General features: G+C 42.4%; 1 protein-coding gene across 2 annotated transcripts; it reads left to right on the top strand.

The window, feature by feature from the left end:
- Nucleotides 1-242: 242 nt before the first annotated feature.
- ssbp3b (single stranded DNA binding protein 3b) lies at nucleotides 243-16,387 on the top strand. 2 transcript variants are annotated; one of them, XM_028587757.1, is made up of 18 exons: nucleotides 243-454; nucleotides 1,176-1,248; nucleotides 1,422-1,483; nucleotides 1,572-1,656; nucleotides 8,911-9,000; nucleotides 10,147-10,221; nucleotides 10,455-10,517; nucleotides 10,659-10,722; nucleotides 10,825-10,898; nucleotides 11,121-11,185; nucleotides 11,282-11,330; nucleotides 11,596-11,631; nucleotides 11,724-11,778; nucleotides 12,377-12,441; nucleotides 14,184-14,262; nucleotides 14,490-14,518; nucleotides 14,609-14,710; nucleotides 14,967-16,387. In XM_028587757.1, the coding sequence occupies exons 1-18, from the start codon at nucleotides 399-401 to the stop codon at nucleotides 14,994-14,996; spliced, it is 1,152 nt and encodes a 383-aa protein (XP_028443558.1). In that variant the 5' UTR covers nucleotides 243-398; the 3' UTR covers nucleotides 14,997-16,387. The 2 variants fall into 2 exon arrangements, with proteins under 2 accessions (XP_028443558.1, XP_028443559.1); XM_028587758.1 differs by lacking the exon at nucleotides 10,147-10,221.
- Nucleotides 16,388-19,189: the final 2,802 nt, after the last annotated feature.

Genomic DNA, 19,189 nt, shown 5'->3' with positions numbered 1-19,189 from the left:
ACATTTCTTTTATTGTAGAATATTAATTTGGAAGGAAAACAAAACAATTTTGGTTAATTTACCAGAATAGTTCAGTAACACTGCATAGGTCCGAATCAACAGGGGAACCATTAACTAATCTTCATTAAATTACACTTATTGATATCGCAGCTATCAACGTCAAAACAGCAAACTGAAAGCACGACGAGGCAGACCTTAAGGATAATGGCGTACTCTCATTGGCTGTGGGCTGCATCAATCAGGCCTGGCCCCTCCTCTTCGCCCCGGACCAGGCTCGGTTGAGTCGTCGGGTTGAGGAGGAGTGCGGTTGGAGTGCTAGAGGGTCGCGGCCGCGATGATCTGACAGATGAAATAGCGGAAAAAAAGGAAGAGAAGGCGGTCGTCCACCCACACAAAACATGTTCCCAAAAGGCAAAAGCACCCCGGTGCCGTCGGACGGCCAAGCACGAGAAAAGTAAGCTCAGAAACGTTTATTATTGGGTATTTTGCCTCGTAAGTTGTTCCCTCTTGCTCTCTGTTGTTCGCTGGACGGACTAGCAAGAAGAGGCGATTTCCTCCTACCGAGAATGGAATTGAATGAACCGCCTTGTCTGCTCGCCATTCCTCCCCTGAGGTGTTTCTGCTATCTTTTGGCTTTTTGTTCAGTTTGGTTGTGTTTTGACCGGCGCTTGTCTCGTATTTTTGCGTTTATTCAGTCGAGAGCGCGTAGAGCAGAAAACAATAACATCGTCTTGCTACACAGTACGTTGTTTTCTCTGTTGCGCTCTGGATAGGCTCCGTTTTTATTTCCCTCAGCCCCATCAGTGCCACCAGGATACTGTACCCTAGCTAATACACAGCAGGCTGGTGGTATGTTTTTATTTAATTTTTTTATTTTACGTTTCACAACACGACGTTAAATTAAACTGTTTCTTTAGCACTTCATTTTAACCTTCTCATTGTAGTGAATCTTACACAGGTTTTGGCTGGCTTACACAGTCCCCCATTTAATTTTTCAGCATTTTGGCATAGGCTATTTGGCAGCCATTGTTCAGAGGGCCTGTGCCCGACTCTAGTCACTCAGAGTACCCGTCGAAGAAGATTTGAATTTGCCGTTTGACGTTTATTTTTTGACAGTTTTCCACGTTTGTTTCAAAATGAAACCTAACATTTCTGTTATTTTTTTTCCCACTCAGGTTGGCTCTGTACGTCTATGAGTATTTGTTGCATATAGGAGCACAGAAGTCCGCACAGACCTTTTTATCAGAGGTATGTGAACATTTGGGGAAAAGTTAAACCATACTATTATATCCTTTTTTATATTTAAACACTTTGACGTAAATGTATTCAAATAACGTATGTGTTCTTATAGGAACCACAATATTAAAGTGTTTTTTTTTGATTGACAGCCATGGATAATTATTGAAATCCCCCTTTACTAGATACGATGGGAGAAAAACATAACACTCGGAGAACCCCCTGGATTCCTACATTCCTGGTGGTGGTAAGTGATAATGTTTTAGTCTCCCTGTAAACATGTCCATGGGTTGTTTGTGCTTTTTTGTTTGCTTCATGACCTGTCTTGTCCACAGTGTATTCTGGGACTTGTATTGTGCTGCACCAGAGAGGAGAGAGACATGTGACCACTCCAGTGAAGCAAAAGCCTTCCATGATTACGTGAGTAGTGCTTACATGGGAACTGTTGAACATTTTGCTCTGTCTTCTGCTAAGGAAGACAGCAACCTTTTACTTTCAAGGCTAAGAAGTGGTGTAAATTATGGGCTTCCAACTCGGGTTGTGCAGGAGTTTTTTTTTTTTTTTGGACTTATCAGAGCAAAGTACTTGTAATCTCTGTTTCTCAACACTCAAGTCCTGACAATCTCCCGCATTCTCCTTCAAGAATGATAGAGCTTCAGGTTATCGTTATTCCCTTTTTAGCTTGAAGAATGAAGAGTGTCTCTGATTTCTGCATTTTTCTGCTTTATTTAGTATGTTTAGCACTTCTTTTTTTTGTGTGCCTAATGCACCTTTTTTTAGCTGTATTTAACTACCTAATGCAGTTTGGGACATTCTTTTTTCTTTTCTTCTGAATTTACGATCGGTCATCTTGCCCTGTCGGTGGGTCGAATGATGCGTCCAACAGTGAGCTTTATAGGCTTCTGGGAAAATGATGCTGATGTCAGCATGTTCTGAGTCAGACCTGTCGAGCGCTCTCCCCCCTATCCACGCCACGCTAAAGCTCCCTGCTTCAGCTGTGAAGACAAAATAAGAAACTGCTGTGTGTTCTGCACAACTTCTAAGACTTTATACACACACACCGCTAGATTGAAGACCTAAAGAGCCTCATGAGGATCAAAGAAAGTGCGAACTGCTGGTCACTGCCTTCTGCTGTTCCAGCACAGCCAAGGAAAAGACATGAAAGGTTAAAGAGTCCCCTCAAGATGATGGATACACAGCCCAGTTTGTATGTAGGTTGGTGATGTATCTGACAGGAAGGGGTTAAAACAGAGATGTTGGTCCTGCTCTTGGCAGATAGGGTTGTCAGGGTAACAGGCCTCCTGATCTGGCAGGTGACCTGGGAGCCAAGAGAGAGGCTACAGCGTCGTTCTGCCCTTTTCAATAACCACATTCCTTATTATTCCTAAGTCATACAGACAAATGAGTGCATTTTGTTTGAAACCTGCCTTAATTAACGGAGACAATGGACAATGATTGCAATATCTTTGGTTGAATGTTTTTGTATTGTGTGATTGTATCTTAAATTGTAGAAGTGTCACAGATTTCAGAACTCTGCATCTGTTTTAGGGAGAGAAAAAATCATCTTTTCAGATTCAGACATAAAAAATAATGATTCTTACAATTCTTATATTATTTTACAATTGCCCTTGTATTATAATGAGGAAACATCCTCAGACTGATTTGGAAAGATTAAACAACACATAAGATAGATTGCAGCTCGTGGTTGGACTGAGACAATTTTCATAACATGGAAAACATTAAGCAAATGAAGGAACAGTGAATCGTCAGTTTGGGAGGTGTGCTGCTGCTGTGGCAGGGAGCTTTGAGAGTTTCTGTGCAGTTAGCTTTTCCCGACATCTTGTGGTTGCCCTTCGCTCCGATGTGGGTTCTCCTTGTGTTCATATGTGGATGTTGGGGGGGTCAGGTGTGTGTGTGTGTGTGTGTGTGTGTGTGTGTGTGTGTGTGTGTGTGTGTGTGTGTGTGTGTGTGTGTGTGTGTGTGTGTGTGTGTGTGTGTGTGTGTAGTACAAGTCCTTGGACACTAGCCTTTGTCTAGGTGTGGGGGAGGTGAGCCCTGTTCTGTTAGCCCACAGCGCTCGTAAAGCCCTGGCGTATTCACGCTGGGCTTGACGAACGCTCCCCGAGGGGCCCCGTCGCCATGGCGTCAGTGGCTGATTGATGGCTGTCACGGAGCTGAGGGGCAGATTGGAAAAAGGAAAGGGGAGTGGCACTGTGGCATATGCCCGGTATCCACCACCACAGAGGCGCTGAGGGAATAAAAAGAGGAGGGGGTTGGGGAGAAAGAGAGATGAGAAGTGGAAGGGACCTGCTAGAAGTAACTAGAGAGAGAGAGAGAGAGAGAGAGAGAGAGAGAGAATCCAGTCAGGATCCAGAGTGGGTTTTATTATGTTGATTGATGGTTAAACATTTACATGCTAAACATAGGGGCTGGTTTCTTTTGAGCGTTGGTTCCAGTGGAAGAAGTGAGGCTGTTAAGAGCACGCTAGGTCAGAAGCCGGTGGTTGGGTGGTCTGGGCTGCACCAAATTGTACTCTTTATTCTTTTGGGTTTGTGTCTCTCTCTGTGTTTAGTGTATGTCATTGCTTTTTCACGATTACCTCTGTTAAACTCTTGGTCATCCTCACCCTGCTCGCTCTCTCTCTCGCTCTCCTTCTTTCTCTCCCCCCATATGTTCCCCTCTCCCCTCTCTCTATGTTCTTGTAAAGAAAGCACATCCGCCGCCACTCTGGCCTTTTGTAACCTCCTTCAGTGATTCAAAAGTTCAGGGGAAATTTGTTCGGCTGGGATTGCTTGTGTACTATTAAGTACACACATGTACATGCTGAATCATGGGGGGTGGGGGGTAGTCTGTCTTAAAAGAGGTCCCCTGGGAAGTTGTATGGAAGGCCCCAGACAAGAGCCTCATAGCCCGAGGCAGGGCTGAGGCATCTGCCCCTTTCCTGTACCAGAGAATCTGTGGACAGACGTGGCTCGTTGTTTAGACCGAAAGCAGCATCAGGCTGTTTGGGACAGTCCAGCAAGCACAGCTGTGTGCTTTAGTAAGACATGACCCGGTCTAACATAACATGCCTGGGAACCCGCAACGCACAGTGTTTATCAGTTTCTGACTTCTACAAAGCTATGCAGATTGTTGACATTGTTTTATCACTCATTACCTTAAATACAGCTGTGTTTTACTTCATTATTACTGTGCAGGCCTCATTCCAGGAATGGGCTACTTAAGGGTAGAGGAACAAAACAAACTGCCGTTGCGGTTTCACCGTAAAGGCAGCAGGCAGTGTGGTCATACGGACATTTATATACCATTCTACTATGAGACCAGCCACAAACTGTGATGAACCATTAATAAACAGAGGAACTTCTTCCTCCAGTTGCATCTGGAATGTTTTTGTTACACACAACACATACTTTCCTGAAGCTGAAGAATTTGCTACTGATCTCCCATGGGAGTGGCTATTTGAATGTTATCAGAATGAGGTTCAATATCTTTAGACACAAGCTTTAAATAATACACTCATTGAGCGGACCGCCACTACTAAATGTATATAGCTGAAGCAATGGTGGAAGCTTTATGGTAAATGCAATTGGGTGCAAGGCAAAAAGTTGACCTTACTGAGCGCAGAATCAGGGACGTCTTGAGAAGCGTCTGAAGCTCTAAGAAAGCTCGGTGTTAATAAGGCCAAGGGGATCACAATATTTGCATCTAAATATTCTCATGAAAAACTGGTTCCTCTTCTTGCAACTTGTTTTACTGGCTTCCCAGTTCATGGCATTGTCCCTGACTCAAACTCAGTGCTTTTAGTTCAGTCAGACACCATAAAGCAGTATATATAATAGTATAAAATAGTAGTGATAACATGAGCTCTAGCTAGTATCCTTCCCAAAGTATTTCATAGAGTTCTAAATATTTACCCATAATCTTTTCTTTTTTTTGTTGTGTGTGGAAAACCTGTCGGGCCGTGCAGGTTAGATGGATTAATTGCTGGATGACTCCCCAAGTGTGTCAGGCAGGGTGAGAATCTTAACTTCATTCTTGTTTGACTTGCATAGGGATGACTTGCCTGAGCAGTTCAATTCCTGCAAAAACAGGTAGTGTTTTCTGTATGCAGATGATTTGGTTATATTTTCTCCATACAGTGCTGGTGTTCAAGACTCTCACCCAATACGGTGCTGACTTTGACAGCAGATTAAATGCCACAAAGATGCGTATTTATTAGGGTTGTGCTTTGGCACTGCCCTCACAATTCGATTCGATTACGATTCACCAGTTAACGATTCAATTTGATTCTACGATGCATTGCGATGCATCGCAATGCATCAACATTCTACTGCACACAAGGCAAATTTTTCATCAGTCATGAGCAAGTCTCAACATTTAAAAAAAAAAATCCCTACTGGCCCCCGGGGCCAGTAGATCAGAGTTTTGCTGGCCCCTTCTACATTTTTACTGGCCCTGAAAGAAATATCATAGGTGTGATTGGCAAAGGACAAAAAAGCAGGAAAATATACGCTGCACCTACCATGAAGCTTCAGAAAATGGTTATAACCCACCCAGCTAGCCACTGGATGTTGTGCCATAAGCAGTAAAGCTAGACCAGGGGTCATCAACTACATTTATCCAAGGGCCTGAATTATTTTAAGCAAACACTCCAGGGGCCGGACTTTCAAATAAAGAAAATAAAATTATATCTAATACGCATCTTCTTGTTTGATATTTTCACTTTCTTACTAAATTAATGCTAGATTTTTTACATGTATTAGTGTAAGCAAACCCCTAAAAACATGGAAAATCCATAATGATAACTAGATAGGCTACTTAACTAGAAAATGATCTCAGATTAGGGGGCAGTTCACTGAGGAGCGATGGTTAAAGACTTAATTACTGAAACGTAATCCGTGTCCTGATTGGTGGAAAATGCTTACAGAAAGAAAGTCCTGTTGTCAGGTAAACATCTCACTGTCAAGAGCCTGAAGTGAAAAGTTGTGGAAAACGGCAGCTGTGATGATGAATGGACTGATAAGCAGGCTAGCATTCCTCCTGTATGCCTCATTTGAAATAAGACAATGTTGCTTAATAATACAACCTGCAACATCATCAAGAATAAAGAACGCGTCGTCATTCACGTGCTTATTAAGTAGCCACATGTATTTGTTTTGGTCTTAAAATAGATCCATAGGTTTACCACTCCAGTGGAGAGGATGGTTCGTTTAGACAGCAGCTACGTTTAAAAGAGTTTGTCCAAAGTTCAAGATTGGTTGCGAATTAAGATAAACACTTAGACTACAAACTACATCTTTCATTTAAGCTTGTTTGTAAAGTCGCTATTTGCAGAGTAGAGCTGTGTTTGCACAGCGCGGTGGACAAGAGTGGGCAGCCAGACAGAGCAGACTAAAATATCGCTTTCTGCCTGTACAACAGGTAGGTGGGTATTGATAAGTATTGACTCTGTAATCATTGAGGGTTTATTGTAGGCTACTTACAGTAGGCTAACGAGTTTAGCGTTAGTTTATCTGCCTGGTAAATAATCCCCGGTAACGTTTCCAGTCGGTTAGCTACATGTGCTGCGTGAAACGCACACACCTCAGCCCTGCTGTGTGTGTGCGCGCAGCGCGAGCGTCGCTGTTCAGAATCCAAAATGCAACGCTTGTATACAAATTAATTGGTTATAAATTACCTGAGGTGAAAATGTGAAATGTTAACATTCACACGCTTCGTGCCGCTATGTATGACGTGTGCTGATGCAGCAGACAGAGCCACATTGACTGGCCCGTGCGGGCCAGAAACTTCACAACTTTATTGTCCACTCAAGGCCAGAAAATAAACGGTGACATAATCGATTATGGCACTTTGCCGCATCGATGCTGAATCGTTCATGCCCCGCATTGCAATGCATTGCCGAATCGATTATTGTTGACACCACTAGTATTTATTAATAATTTGATACTTGAGGATGTTATGGTGTGTAAGTGTTAGGTCGCTAGCAGTGTAATCGTCGGCATGTATGTTCCCTCATGTCAGGCGGCGATAAGAAACTTATTGAATGAATGTATATGGATAAGGTAGAAAACAACATACATAATTGATATACTGGTAAAACCCTATCCAAAGCTGCATGTTATACTTCAAGTCCAGAGATATGACGACTCTGGTGCAGAGTCTGACAGTGGGTGATGCCCCATCGATGTGTTCAGCGTGTGGGTTTCGATAGTCTGAAATGCATTCAGTGTTCTAAAATAAAGTAAGTCCATTGGTGACAAATTAAAAACTTGAGAGAAAAGTACAAACTGTCATCACTGAGCGAGCACGGTTTCTTGTGCCTTTTTTGGTAGAAAGCATCACAGACGAGCTAAGTCACTAAACAGACCAGCCATGTCACTAAACATGTACATGTTGCTTGCACCATAGTGGGATCAAGTTTCATAGTTTTCTGGGTATGTGAGCCATTTTTTATTTTTTTTTTATTTTAAGTAGGTGCTCAGCAGGCTGTGAATTTGAGTGAGTCATTGCAGGTCTAGAAGTATGCATTATGTGACACATTTGGATCTTAATTTAAACAGTGAAAATTAAGTTAACTGTGACTCTTAGTTAAAACGTATTCACACAGATTTACCAATTCTTTCATTTGTACTTGAATGGGCTGGGTGAGAGTAACTGGTCAAGTCGAGTGCAAATGTGGTCTGCGGACGAACTGAAATCTCCTGAAAATGTCTTCTCCTACACATGTATAGCAGTATATTTCAGTAAAGAAACTGGGTTTACAGGCTCTCTGGCTCCGTGTCCCAGTGGTGGTGGGGCCTGATGAGACGTGACTTCTCTCTGTGGTCTCACTTCTCTCCCTGCTGAGGTATTTCACAGTGACCCTGCAGGGGCAGCCTGAGCAGATATAATTAGGGAGGGAGCAGTCGATACCAGGGAGTGTGTTGGCTATTGACCAGTGATGTCTGCAGAGCTCTGTGTGTTTGTGTGTGGGGGTGCTGGTACATCCATCCTTGTAGTAGTCATTGCTTGTTTGCGTACATCTACACTATAATGTGAGTGAGCGGCGCATTAAGAAATGGGTCTTACGGAGCTTCTCTCGTTCTGTAGCTGTTCTTTGGAAGCCAAACCCCACAGCTCTGGAGACATAAGCCCATCTCAGATTGCCTCAGCTACAGGGAAGAAAAACTCAGTCAATTAGGAGCGTGTGACCGAAGCAAATGGCACATTAGTGAATTAGGGCTGCGGTTTGAGCAGGAAATCGGCCCAGCAAGCCCCTGCTGTGTAGCAGCACTTTAAAGGCACTGACTCAGTGAATCCCACTGATACTTATCTGATCCTGGATCCTGGATCACCAGGACACAGAAGCCTCAAAAAGGACCCTAGACCCACAAATGATGCAGGTCTACACAATCCATGTTGGTGCTCTCGTTTCTTTCTCTTTTTTTATTTTATTTTTTTAAGATGAGTAAAGGGTGCGTTAAATGATGTTTAAACAGCAATAACATGTGAATTAAATAAGGATTAAATCCCAAGTCTGGACAAGGGTCAAGAAGACTGGTCACATAAAGCACATTAACCCATTCAGATTGACAACCAGCACATGTTTAGCGGAGTTAACTGTCTGCCTATGGTGTGAGGCACATTGAAAGGTTGTAATGTTGGTGTTTTGTGTCTTCTTTTTTTTTTTCTTAGAGTGCAGCAGCAGCCCCCAGTCCTGTGATGGGAGGGATGCCCCCTGGTGAGGGCATGCCAGGAGGACCCATGCCACCTGGCTTTTTTCAGGTCAGCCAATCACCACGCTGATGCTGTCTGTTACTGTTAGGAATGCACTTAAATCAACTCTAGCCCCACTTTGCTGTTTTCGCTTGATAAATCACTTCATAATAAATGATCAGAATTGTCATAAGTTGGTATTCTGTGGATGGCCAAATTATTTAATGGGCTGATCATTTTGCTGGCTGCACTTCTGCAGGCTCCCGCTTTGTAAAATGCTGTCAGGGTTTTGTATATCTCATGAAGATGTAGGTCTCCACATTGGTCTCTATGTTGCTTTTGTCTTTTGTTTTGCTCCACTCTGCTCAGTGAGCTTGTAGTAAACATCATAGACGGTGTGTCTGCCTGGGCCCCTCCAGTGCTGTAAACAGGCAGGCGTGGCCTGGCCATTTTCCCTAATGGAGAAATCGAAAGGTGCAGCACCTACTGTAAATCAATATCTTGTGAGGGTAAACTCTTGGCAGGCAACTGTGTGGAACAGACTCTTAAGAGGTGACACACAATTGCGATGTTGCTCTGCCTCCACTAGACCAATCTCAAACCCACCAGCTTATTATGTACTAGAAGCCACAAAGGCGTGACTTATTATGTGATCATGTTAATATCAGGAAAGACATTTTGACATAGATACATGAACCCACTCATACTTTCCATATTAGAATCCATTGGAGGAGGCTCAATTAGATCTGTCAGATCAGCAACATCAGCGACACCGGTGTTTAGTGTTGTTATAAAGCTAATTGCATGGAGCTTAATTGACACAGGCAATTCAGGGAAATTAGCACTGATAACATGCTGCATGCAGCAGGCTTCTTGATGATTTGACTGACAGGCAAAAGAGCACACATCCTCTCCATCTCTCGGTCTCTTTTCTCTCACGCAAGGCTTTCTCTCACTCAAGGCCAAGTCACTTGCTTGCTCTTTTCTGCTCAGTGTTTTGTACATGAAAATGTACGTCTTATTTTTGTACATTTTTGTGCCACACATTTTTGGTTCTTGCACTCCAACTGTCCTCTGCCCTGCAGTAACCCTGCTTCTCTCTCTCTCTGCCCCTCTTTTGTCACTTCTGTTTTTCGCTCCCTCTTTCTCTCTTCGCCTTATGCTCCCCTCTCTCCCTCCTTCCTCCTTGCCTCTTTATTTTGTGCGATGCCACAGGGTCCTCCTGGTCCCCAGGGCTCTCCTCACCCTCAGCCTCCTCCCCCTAACAGTATGATGGGACCTCACAGTCAGGTAACGCTCCCCCTTTCTCTCCTTTTTTTTCTTTTTGCTTTCTGCGGTCATTTGGGAACGCTGGTTCTCCGTGCTGATGATTCATGCTTTGGCATCCGTCTCAGCTTTATGCTTTATGCTGCTTTCAATATTTGCAAAAACAAGCTATTGAGAATTAGAATAGTACTACATTTTGAGAGATGTATGTCACTTGTTAATTGAAATCTCATGAAGCAATGTTGTTGCTGTTGTAGTCCTTCATGTCGCCTCGCTTCGCTGGAGGCCCAAGAGGTCCCCCCATCAGGATGGCCAACCAGGTAGATCTCTCTCACTCACTCACTCACTCACTCACACACACACACACACACACACACACACACACACACCATGGATGCAGAATCCATGGCACATATTTAAAACTGCCGTGTCATTGAGTCTTTGTGTTTTATCCCCGGTAGCCCCCAGGCGGAGGACCGGGTCCTCATCCCATGCTGCCCAACATGGACCCAACGCGGCCACAAGGTGCAACCCAGTGTTGTTTTTATTTCAACTACATACTACACCTGCAGTAGAGAGATGATTTCCTGGCTTATCACTTCATGTACATTTCCTTTTTCCTTCCAGGCCATCCTAACTTGGGGCCAATGCAGAGAATGAGCGGCCCTCGAGGCATGGGACCTATGGGGCCCGGCCCTCAGGTAAACTATTCTACTTGCATAGAATAATATCACCGCTGCCTTGTAGTCATTGGTCTTCTTTACTAGACTGGTTTATAGACTCATTTGTATTGTATTTTTTACCAAACAAATCCGAACCAAAGTTATGTTGATGGTTTGCGTTGATTCTTCTCTTATTACTGCACCCTGTGGTTTCAAATCAATGTTCACAGAAAAATTTATGATTTTTGTTTGTCTTCTCAGAACTTCGGTGGCGGGATGAGGCCTCCACACAACGCCATGGGTCCTGGTATGCCAGGAGTAAACATGTGAGCCTTTTTTAAATTTGTAAAATCTATTCTCTTACAAGTATTTCTACCTAAATGCATTATCTAACTAAAATGTATATTGGGCTTACCATCTAGGGGTCCGGGGACTGGTCGACCCTGGCCCAATCCCAACAATGCCAACTCTGTGAGTACTAATGCACAAACACACACATACACCCAGAAAAAAGCTGCAGTCAGATCTCCTCTCAGAGCTGCCGAGGTCTAATGTGCTCCAGGGTTCTAGTCTGGGATGTAATTGTAGTATTATGTGTCAGGGTTTCCACAGACAGTTGGACAGACCGCCATAATGATATTAGGATAATCAAATGATGAATGATGACATTTTGAGGTATAGAAAGGGTTTGCACTCATGCATTTCTGGTCTGTAATATTTGTGTTTTTGGTTTCAGATGCCTTACTCATCACCCTCTCCTGGTGCATACGGGGTGAGAACACATCTTAACTCACACATACCATATGAATTTCAGCTTGGGGAAAATACAATTTTAAAGACCGTTTATATGTTTATTGTACATAGGGTGCTTCTGGAGGTGGGGGCCCCCCAGGAACTCCCATCATGCCCAGCCCTGCAGGTTAGTGCTTCCCTGACCTAAGCTGTTAATCATTACCCTTTTCATGCACTATTGAGCACCATTCATATTAGGGGTGCACGATTCAGAAAATGTAACGATTCGATTTGCTATAGATTTATTTATTTATTATTTTTTTTTTTTTTTTAGGCTCAAGATTCGATTCAAAAACTGTTCTCGATTTAAAAAAAAAAAAAAGATTCACGGGCGCCCGGATAACTCAGTTGATAGAGCGGGCGCCCATATATAGAGGTTTACTCCTCGACGCAGCTGGTCCGGGTTCGACTCCGACCTGCGGCCCTTTGCTGCATGTCATTCCCCCTCTCTCTCCCCTTTCATGTCTTCTGCTGTCCTATCAAAATAAAGGAACATAAAAACATAATGTTAAAAAAAAAGATTCACAGTATGTAAATGTAGTTACTTTTCCCATGTGATCGGAGTAGGAAAAGAAATTAATACAAAAGATATATAATGTGTGTGTATGAATCGATTTTTGCAATTCTATGACTCGATTTTGAATCGGTAGAGCTTGTATGGCCATACAAATGTCAATGGATTTGTTTGCACACCCCTAATTTATATATCATTGCACCTTTTCCAGACTCCAACAACTCTGGTGACAATTTGTACACGATGATCAACACTGGATCCGGCAACCGAAACAATGTAAGATCTGTTTCATCGTTCTCGTCCTTAAGTGTTGATATTGTGACCATTGAGTAAAGTAGAAGTACTATTAGTACAGTTAGCATACATTTGAAGACAGAGCACTATCTAGAAAATATTGTTTGTATCCCACTAACTACCTAATTATTTGTATCCCTTTTGCATCAAGCCCACCATCCATTCTGTGTCAAGCGATCTGTGCTAACAACTAGGGCTGGGCGATATGGAGAAAATCAAATATCACGATATTTTTGACCAAATACCTCGATAACGATACCGCAACGATATTGTAGTGTTGACTATTGGTGCTTTCACAAAATATTTACACAATGAGATTTTTGACAAATAATCCTCAGTAATGTGGATATAATGATTAAGTGGGTAAAGGCAAATAACAGCTAGAACAGTCTGGTAAGTTCAGAAAATGACATCACTTTACTGTAATGCAGCCTTTGAAACCAGGAAAAGACACTTATGCCATATTACGATATCCAAAATCTAAGATGATATCCAGTCTCGTGTCACGATATCAATATAATATCGATATATTAAGGGATGTCCCTTATTTTAGGCTCGATGTCCCCCACCTTCCACTTTCTTTGTGTTGGCATTCTGAACTCTGGTCGATTCAGGAAAATTCCTCCGAAGTAGAACAAACAATCAAATTTTATATATATATATATATATAAATATATAAATTTATATTTTTTTTGAGTAAAATTCTCCTCACACACTCGACAGCCATTTTAATTCCAGAGCTCACCTCCCTACGTTCACACGTTCCTTCCCAAGGCTATTTTGCAGATGCAAATTACTTGCGTCCGCCGCCTAGCCCCGCCCAAGACGACTGTGATTGGTTTAAGGAAATGGCAATAAACCAGAGCACATTTTTCTCTCATCCCAAAATGTTGTGTGGACTAACCAGACCTTCCTCCGCAGCGCTTTGGAGGAAGGTGTGGCAATGCGAGACTAGTGGGATAGTGACAATTGATCTGGTCTACACATCCATGTTGCTCGGCAAATAGATGTAATCTTTTGTTGGAGTTGAAAATGATTCTACTCTTAAATGTACCACTGTAAAGTACGAAAGGCTTACAAACAATCTTTGTTTTTTCTAAACTTAATTACTGAAGTTCTTCTATTGATTGATGATAAAGTTACTGTACCTGAAATTTAACTTAATGTTCCATTCCACCAAATTGCATTATATGATCCAGTCCTGTATCTTTCTCACGGTTGGATATAGGATGTAGCATCTACTAGCTTTCATATCAGTCCCAAGCCCCTGCATACCGCTGTTTGAAGAAAAAAAAAATTACAACAGAAAAACCCTGGACATTTAATTTTTAAGGGTTAACAAATAGTTTCTCTAGGAAATGTTTACTTCCTTGTCCATAGCGCTGGCCTGCTTCAAACCACTTGTGTCCTGACCTTACTGCTCTATTCACCCAGGAATGTATAGAAAAGATTTCTGTTGAGATAAAACAAATGTCCTTGTTATACAGGTTCTGTTTGTGTGTTATTTGATACTGTAGGCTACTGTTTCAGTCACACTCTTGGAGCTGAAACAAGGAAGTTTCAGTTGAAAGAGGGACTGAAGTTCACAGTAGCAGAAAGAAGTAAATGCACCGTGTAGTAACGGAGTTCCTGCTTCTTTTCAGTCACTTTTATTTTGAACCTCGATGCCAACTGTGTTGTTGAGATGTGGTTAGTGAGTCCATGCTGTCTTGTTTCCCCTCCAGTTCCCTATGGGCCCCGGCTCTGATGGGCCCCTGGGAGCCATGGCTGGGATGGAACCACACCACATGAACGGGTCACTAGGTAACACCACTCACTTACACAAAATACACTTACTAAGAAAACACAGAAATGTTCGGGTTGCATTAAATGATTTCAGAGTATACTATGTCCACTCTGTCCACGTGGTAGTTCAGTAGAGGGCAATAGAATATAGTTCAGGTAGACCCACTGCATAAATAAATAAATGTTTCTTATGGTCATAGAATACAAACATTGTCTCATTGGTTTTCATATTGTTTCATTCTTAGGCTCTGGTGATTTGGATGGAATGAACAAGGTAAATATTGTAACCATGCAGAGAGTTTTTGTATTTTGAGCTTAATCATAAATAAAGTGAAATAATTAAAAAATAAATCTTTGTTTCTAGAATTCCCCAAACAATTTAAGTGGCATTAGCAATCCTCCTGGGACCCCAAGGGATGACGGGGAGCTGAGCGGAAACTTCCTCCACTCCTTTCAGAGCGAGAGCGTGAGTCTCCCTTCTTGCCAGTTTGTCTCCTCAGCTAACATCAGTGGACTGTTGGTGACTGTAACAGTACTTTGATGAAGGCAGAGGTAGAGCGCTGTTGACCACACAGAAAAGCCACAGTCCCAGCACATTAACACCGGTGACTACAGCAGCCGCGTGGAGAGCTAGCCGGGCATCTGGCCAAGGAGAACATGCTAGGGAAGAGGTGTGTGTGTGTGCATGTGTTTTTAATCCTCTCTTCCGTGTCCCTCCACAGTACTCTCCAACCATGACGATGAGTGTGTGACCTCCCCTCCACCCCACCCGACATTATTTGCCATCATTCCGAGGATCTGAACTCACTTTAGGACACGGCCAAACACATCAGCACCGAATCAGGGACAGGCGCCATTTTGGTTCCACACTAACGCCAGAATGCTGATCGGAGAAAAATCGAAATGGCTGGCGACTACTGCTCCTTGCTCAAAATGAAGGACAATTTCTCCATTTATCACAAACCCCAAGTGTGACGAAAACCAGCTACTGAAATGCATACATGACACGTTTTATGTTCTTTGCAGAGTCCCGACATCCTTCTCAGTCCCCTCAACCCTAGAGGGAAGAAAAAGAAAAAAAAAAGGTTGACGTTTACCTCTTGTACTTTTTAATTATTGCTTTGTGGTGCAAGATGTGCAGGAAATGTCTCCGCTTTTGTCACTTAAAACACTGGAGAGTGTGCATATGCATTGTGAGCTTGGAAAGTCTTTGTCTCGTCATTTTACTTAACGCCATGCATACTGTGTCACAAAAGTCAGTTGACGTAGGACTCAGAATTGGCCTTTTACTCTGGCCACCTTTTATGAATAATGTACCGTCCCCCCCCTAATGCCCACCCTTCTATTTAAAGAGGTTTTGTAAGGGGAAAAGACTTGAAAGATTACGGCTTTTATTTCGACGACCTTTCACGGTATGTAAGTGCTCAGATGGTTCTTACAATGCCAAATTGATCTTGTTTGATCAATTTTAGTCTCCTGTCGTTGACAGCAATGAGATTCTGCGCTCTTGGCTGTTTAATTTAAAGAGCTGGATTGCTGTTGCGTTCTGTCAAGGGAAACCAGACTTCGGCATAAGAAGTGAGTGCATGAATGCTGAGAATCTGTGTACAACATACTACCTAGTGCTGCTCTTCTCTATGTGGACACCTGCTTTAAGATGTGGTGTATATCTCTTTACCTGTCTGTGCTTAACACTCTGTGCTCTTCATCGTCGTAGCCTTCCGTGTTATCTCCAGTTTGGTTGATTAAGATGAAATGGCTATGAATGAGCCGCCCATTTTAATCTCTCATACTGATTGGTTGTAACATACTTCCTTCCTGTATCATTGGTCGTCCCCTTGGCCCTGCCCCCTTCTTGCCAGCCCACAATTTTATTTTATTTTTGAATATTTTGATACAATCTTTAACTACATATATTGCCCCAGTTATTCAGTTAGTCAAAGCTTTCTAAACCAATTCTAGTAGGCATCATTATAATTAGCAGCAGTCTTGTAAATGTGATGAGAATTTTTATTTCTTTTTTTTTTTTTCTGTGAACATTACGCATTATAAACATCTGTCCTATGTTGCCTTTATTTGCTAATATTTTTTTATTTCAAATTGAGGAAAGATTGCTTGTTAATATAATTTTACAATAACTTAACTACCTGTGTGGGTTGTTTTTATTTTTGCCTGAATTCATTCATATCACATTAGATTTAAGAGTAACTAGAATGTGCTACTGAAGCTGTGGACGTTACAAGCAAGGTTTAATGAATGCTTAAGTTACACACACGCATACACACACATACAAGGTATTTAACTGATGCATGAAAATAATGAGAATGATGTTTTGCAGTGTAAAAGACCTGGCAGCACACAATAGCTCATTGTTGTGGCAGGTGTGGGAAAAATACTGATGTAAAAGTGTAATTGTCCAACAGTCAGCAGCTAATGTTACATTCACATCCCCTCTCCTGGTAAATGCGTCAGCACTTACCAGCCTGTAGCATGCAGGATGCACTGGCATCACCAGATCACTGGTCTCCTCAATTACATGTATTTGTGCCTGTGGTGGGGTCCTCATCACAGATATTAGATTTCTATGAGTTAGTTTAGATTCTCTGCCCGTTATTTTCCGCCACTATCCTCGGGCCGGGCCGGACCCTTGATCAAGCATTTGTGTTTTTTTTAATCATTACTTTAGCCTAATTGGGTGGGGAGAAAGCTATGCCATAATCAGAACTATTATCTATTTAGGCCAAAGTAACAAATGTGTCCAAAAAGTTACACAAGTTGGACTACAGTTATAAAAATGCAACATGTGTCATGCGCGGAGCCTCCTCCTCTCGCACGCATCACACCGGGGCTGCGGGCTGTATTGTGGCGCTTAAGTGCGTTTTCGCTGTCACATGATAAACTCACAGGTGCTGCTAATGCTGCTAATGGGTATCGTAGCTTCCCGACCCCGGCAAGTTTGAAGAAGGAAACATGGAGGATGCAGGAACAGGAGTCTTCTTCGCCCAGAAAAAGAAGAAGGATATTGAAAAGAGCAAGAGACCGGCTTTTTGAAGTGCGAAGGCTACCGTAGCTGTAATACGTACTTTGAACTGCGTGGCGCCAGAGAGTTGATTGCGCTATATGATCTCAATGCTACATGGGAGAAATTCCTACACATTCTAATCTGACCTGCATGCTAAATGTAAACAACCATACTCCCCTTTCTGCTCTCGTCCCTGGCTGTGCCTCGCTGAGGAAAGGAGTTTTTCTCATTTGTCCATGAGTAAGTCAGACGGAGTTAGCGTAGTAAGAATATGTATCTCAAAAAATGAATTGCTCAAATGACAGTAATAAAGAGACGTGACAAATGGAATTTACCACCTAAAAGGAAAGAAATTTCACGGTATGAGAATTTTACCTTTACAAATGTACACCTGGTCGGTAACCTTAGACACAAGTGGTGAGTCACCCAACAACCCACTAGCACCTAGCCATTGCTGAGTGGGTTGCCAGGTTGTGTCTAAATCTCATGGCGTGACTGTGAATGGTTTCTGTGGGGGTTCATTTAAAAGCTGTCTGTTTTTTGTTTAGTCAAGATCTATTCATCTCCACCTACTGGACAAGGCCGTGGGATACAGCTGAAAGGTTGGGAACTGCTAAGTAACTGAACCTTGAGTTTAGAGTTATAAAAACTTCACATCTATTGTTGTGATTCTGAATTTTTGTGGGTTCCTTGGAACTTGTTATTCTCCTTGTGCTGCTTTTTTTTTAATCTTTGGTCATCATGTCTAGATTTTTAATCTTAACAGGACAACCAGTCTAAAAGGTAAAAACAGTCCCTTCATGCAGCACTTGTACTCTGTAAAGCCCTTTGAAAAGCTTCATTGTACTATGAAAGGTCCTCCACTCTTCTTAGATGATTCATCTGTTCCCTAAAAGTTGGTCGTTCGAGATAATAACAACTGAATCAAGGTTTTTGCAAATCGGTAGTAAAGATATTAAAAACAAATAAAAAAAGTAAAGACTCGTAAAGTGCAGCTTAAGCCAGCTGAGGTTATTACATTGAAGGAAGTAAATATGTTTTTTGTAGGCCAATCGATTGGAAAATGATACAAATTCAGCCAGATGGGTCACCGCAGTGTTTAGGAGCAAAAAAAAAAAAAAAAAAAAAAAAAAGGTTTTTCATATCTGTTGCTCTCCTGTTGGGAGTAAAAATAGCTTTACGTTGCCCTCTGGTGGGCTTCAAAGGACCCTCCTGTTTTGTAGAGACCTCTGGCCTAGACACAATTATTTACACTCCCTTAAAGCAGCCGAACACACTGCTCAAGCTGGCTTTGGTTTTACTTGAATCTTAACAAAGATCCATGGTTGGAAGGGTCTGACAGTGTGCTGGATTCTGTCTAACAATAGGAAGTAAGGCTGAGCTGCTGCTGGCTGCTCTCCACAGGATGTGGCCTGGCTGGGCTCGATCCAAACCTGCTCTCTCCAACTTTAGAGCCAAACAGTTAAGATAAGGTTGTGAACGCTGTAGCAATACAAAACTGCTTTGTTGTTGTACTGTGTGTATGTATGTATGTGTATATATATATATATATATATATATATATATATATACATACAGCTACCATTCCAATAGTTTGATACTTTAAACAAATGGATACATCTTTTTTATTTGGTTGTTTGCTGTAACAGTTGTGATTAATGGCCCATGTCCTCTTGTTTGTTGTGTTTGTGCCCTATCCCGAGGGACAATAAAGATCTGAACTGATACTTACTTTTATCAGCAGGGTTTACTGTTGGGGGGGCGGGGCTTTTTTATGGCCTTTATTGGATAGGACAGCTGAATACAGGACATTGGGCGAGATAGGGGGTTGACATGCAACAAAGGGCTGCTGGTCGGAATTGAACCCCGGCCACTCCGGTAAGTTGTGCACCCCAGCGGGGATACTTTTACGTCACTTTTACA

The sequence above is a fragment of the Perca flavescens genome, chromosome 9 (genome assembly GCF_004354835.1).
Source record: "Perca flavescens isolate YP-PL-M2 chromosome 9, PFLA_1.0, whole genome shotgun sequence".
NCBI lineage: Eukaryota > Metazoa > Chordata > Actinopteri > Perciformes > Percidae > Perca > Perca flavescens.
The sequence above is the reverse complement of the archived record's forward strand: the minus strand, read 5'-3'. Positions and strand labels throughout refer to the sequence as shown.

Coding starts and splice junctions, on each gene's coding strand:
- ssbp3b (XM_028587757.1), top strand. CDS start 399: ATGTTCCCAAAAGGCAAAAGCACCCCGGTGCCGTCGGACGGCCAAGCA. Junction 10,222..10,454: donor TGATGGGACCTCACAGTCAG/GTAACGCTCCCC, acceptor TTGCTGTTGTAG/TCCTTCATGTCGCCTCGCTT. Junction 14,711..14,966: donor ACTCCTTTCAGAGCGAGAGC/GTGAGTCTCCCT, acceptor GTCCCTCCACAG/TACTCTCCAACCATGACGAT.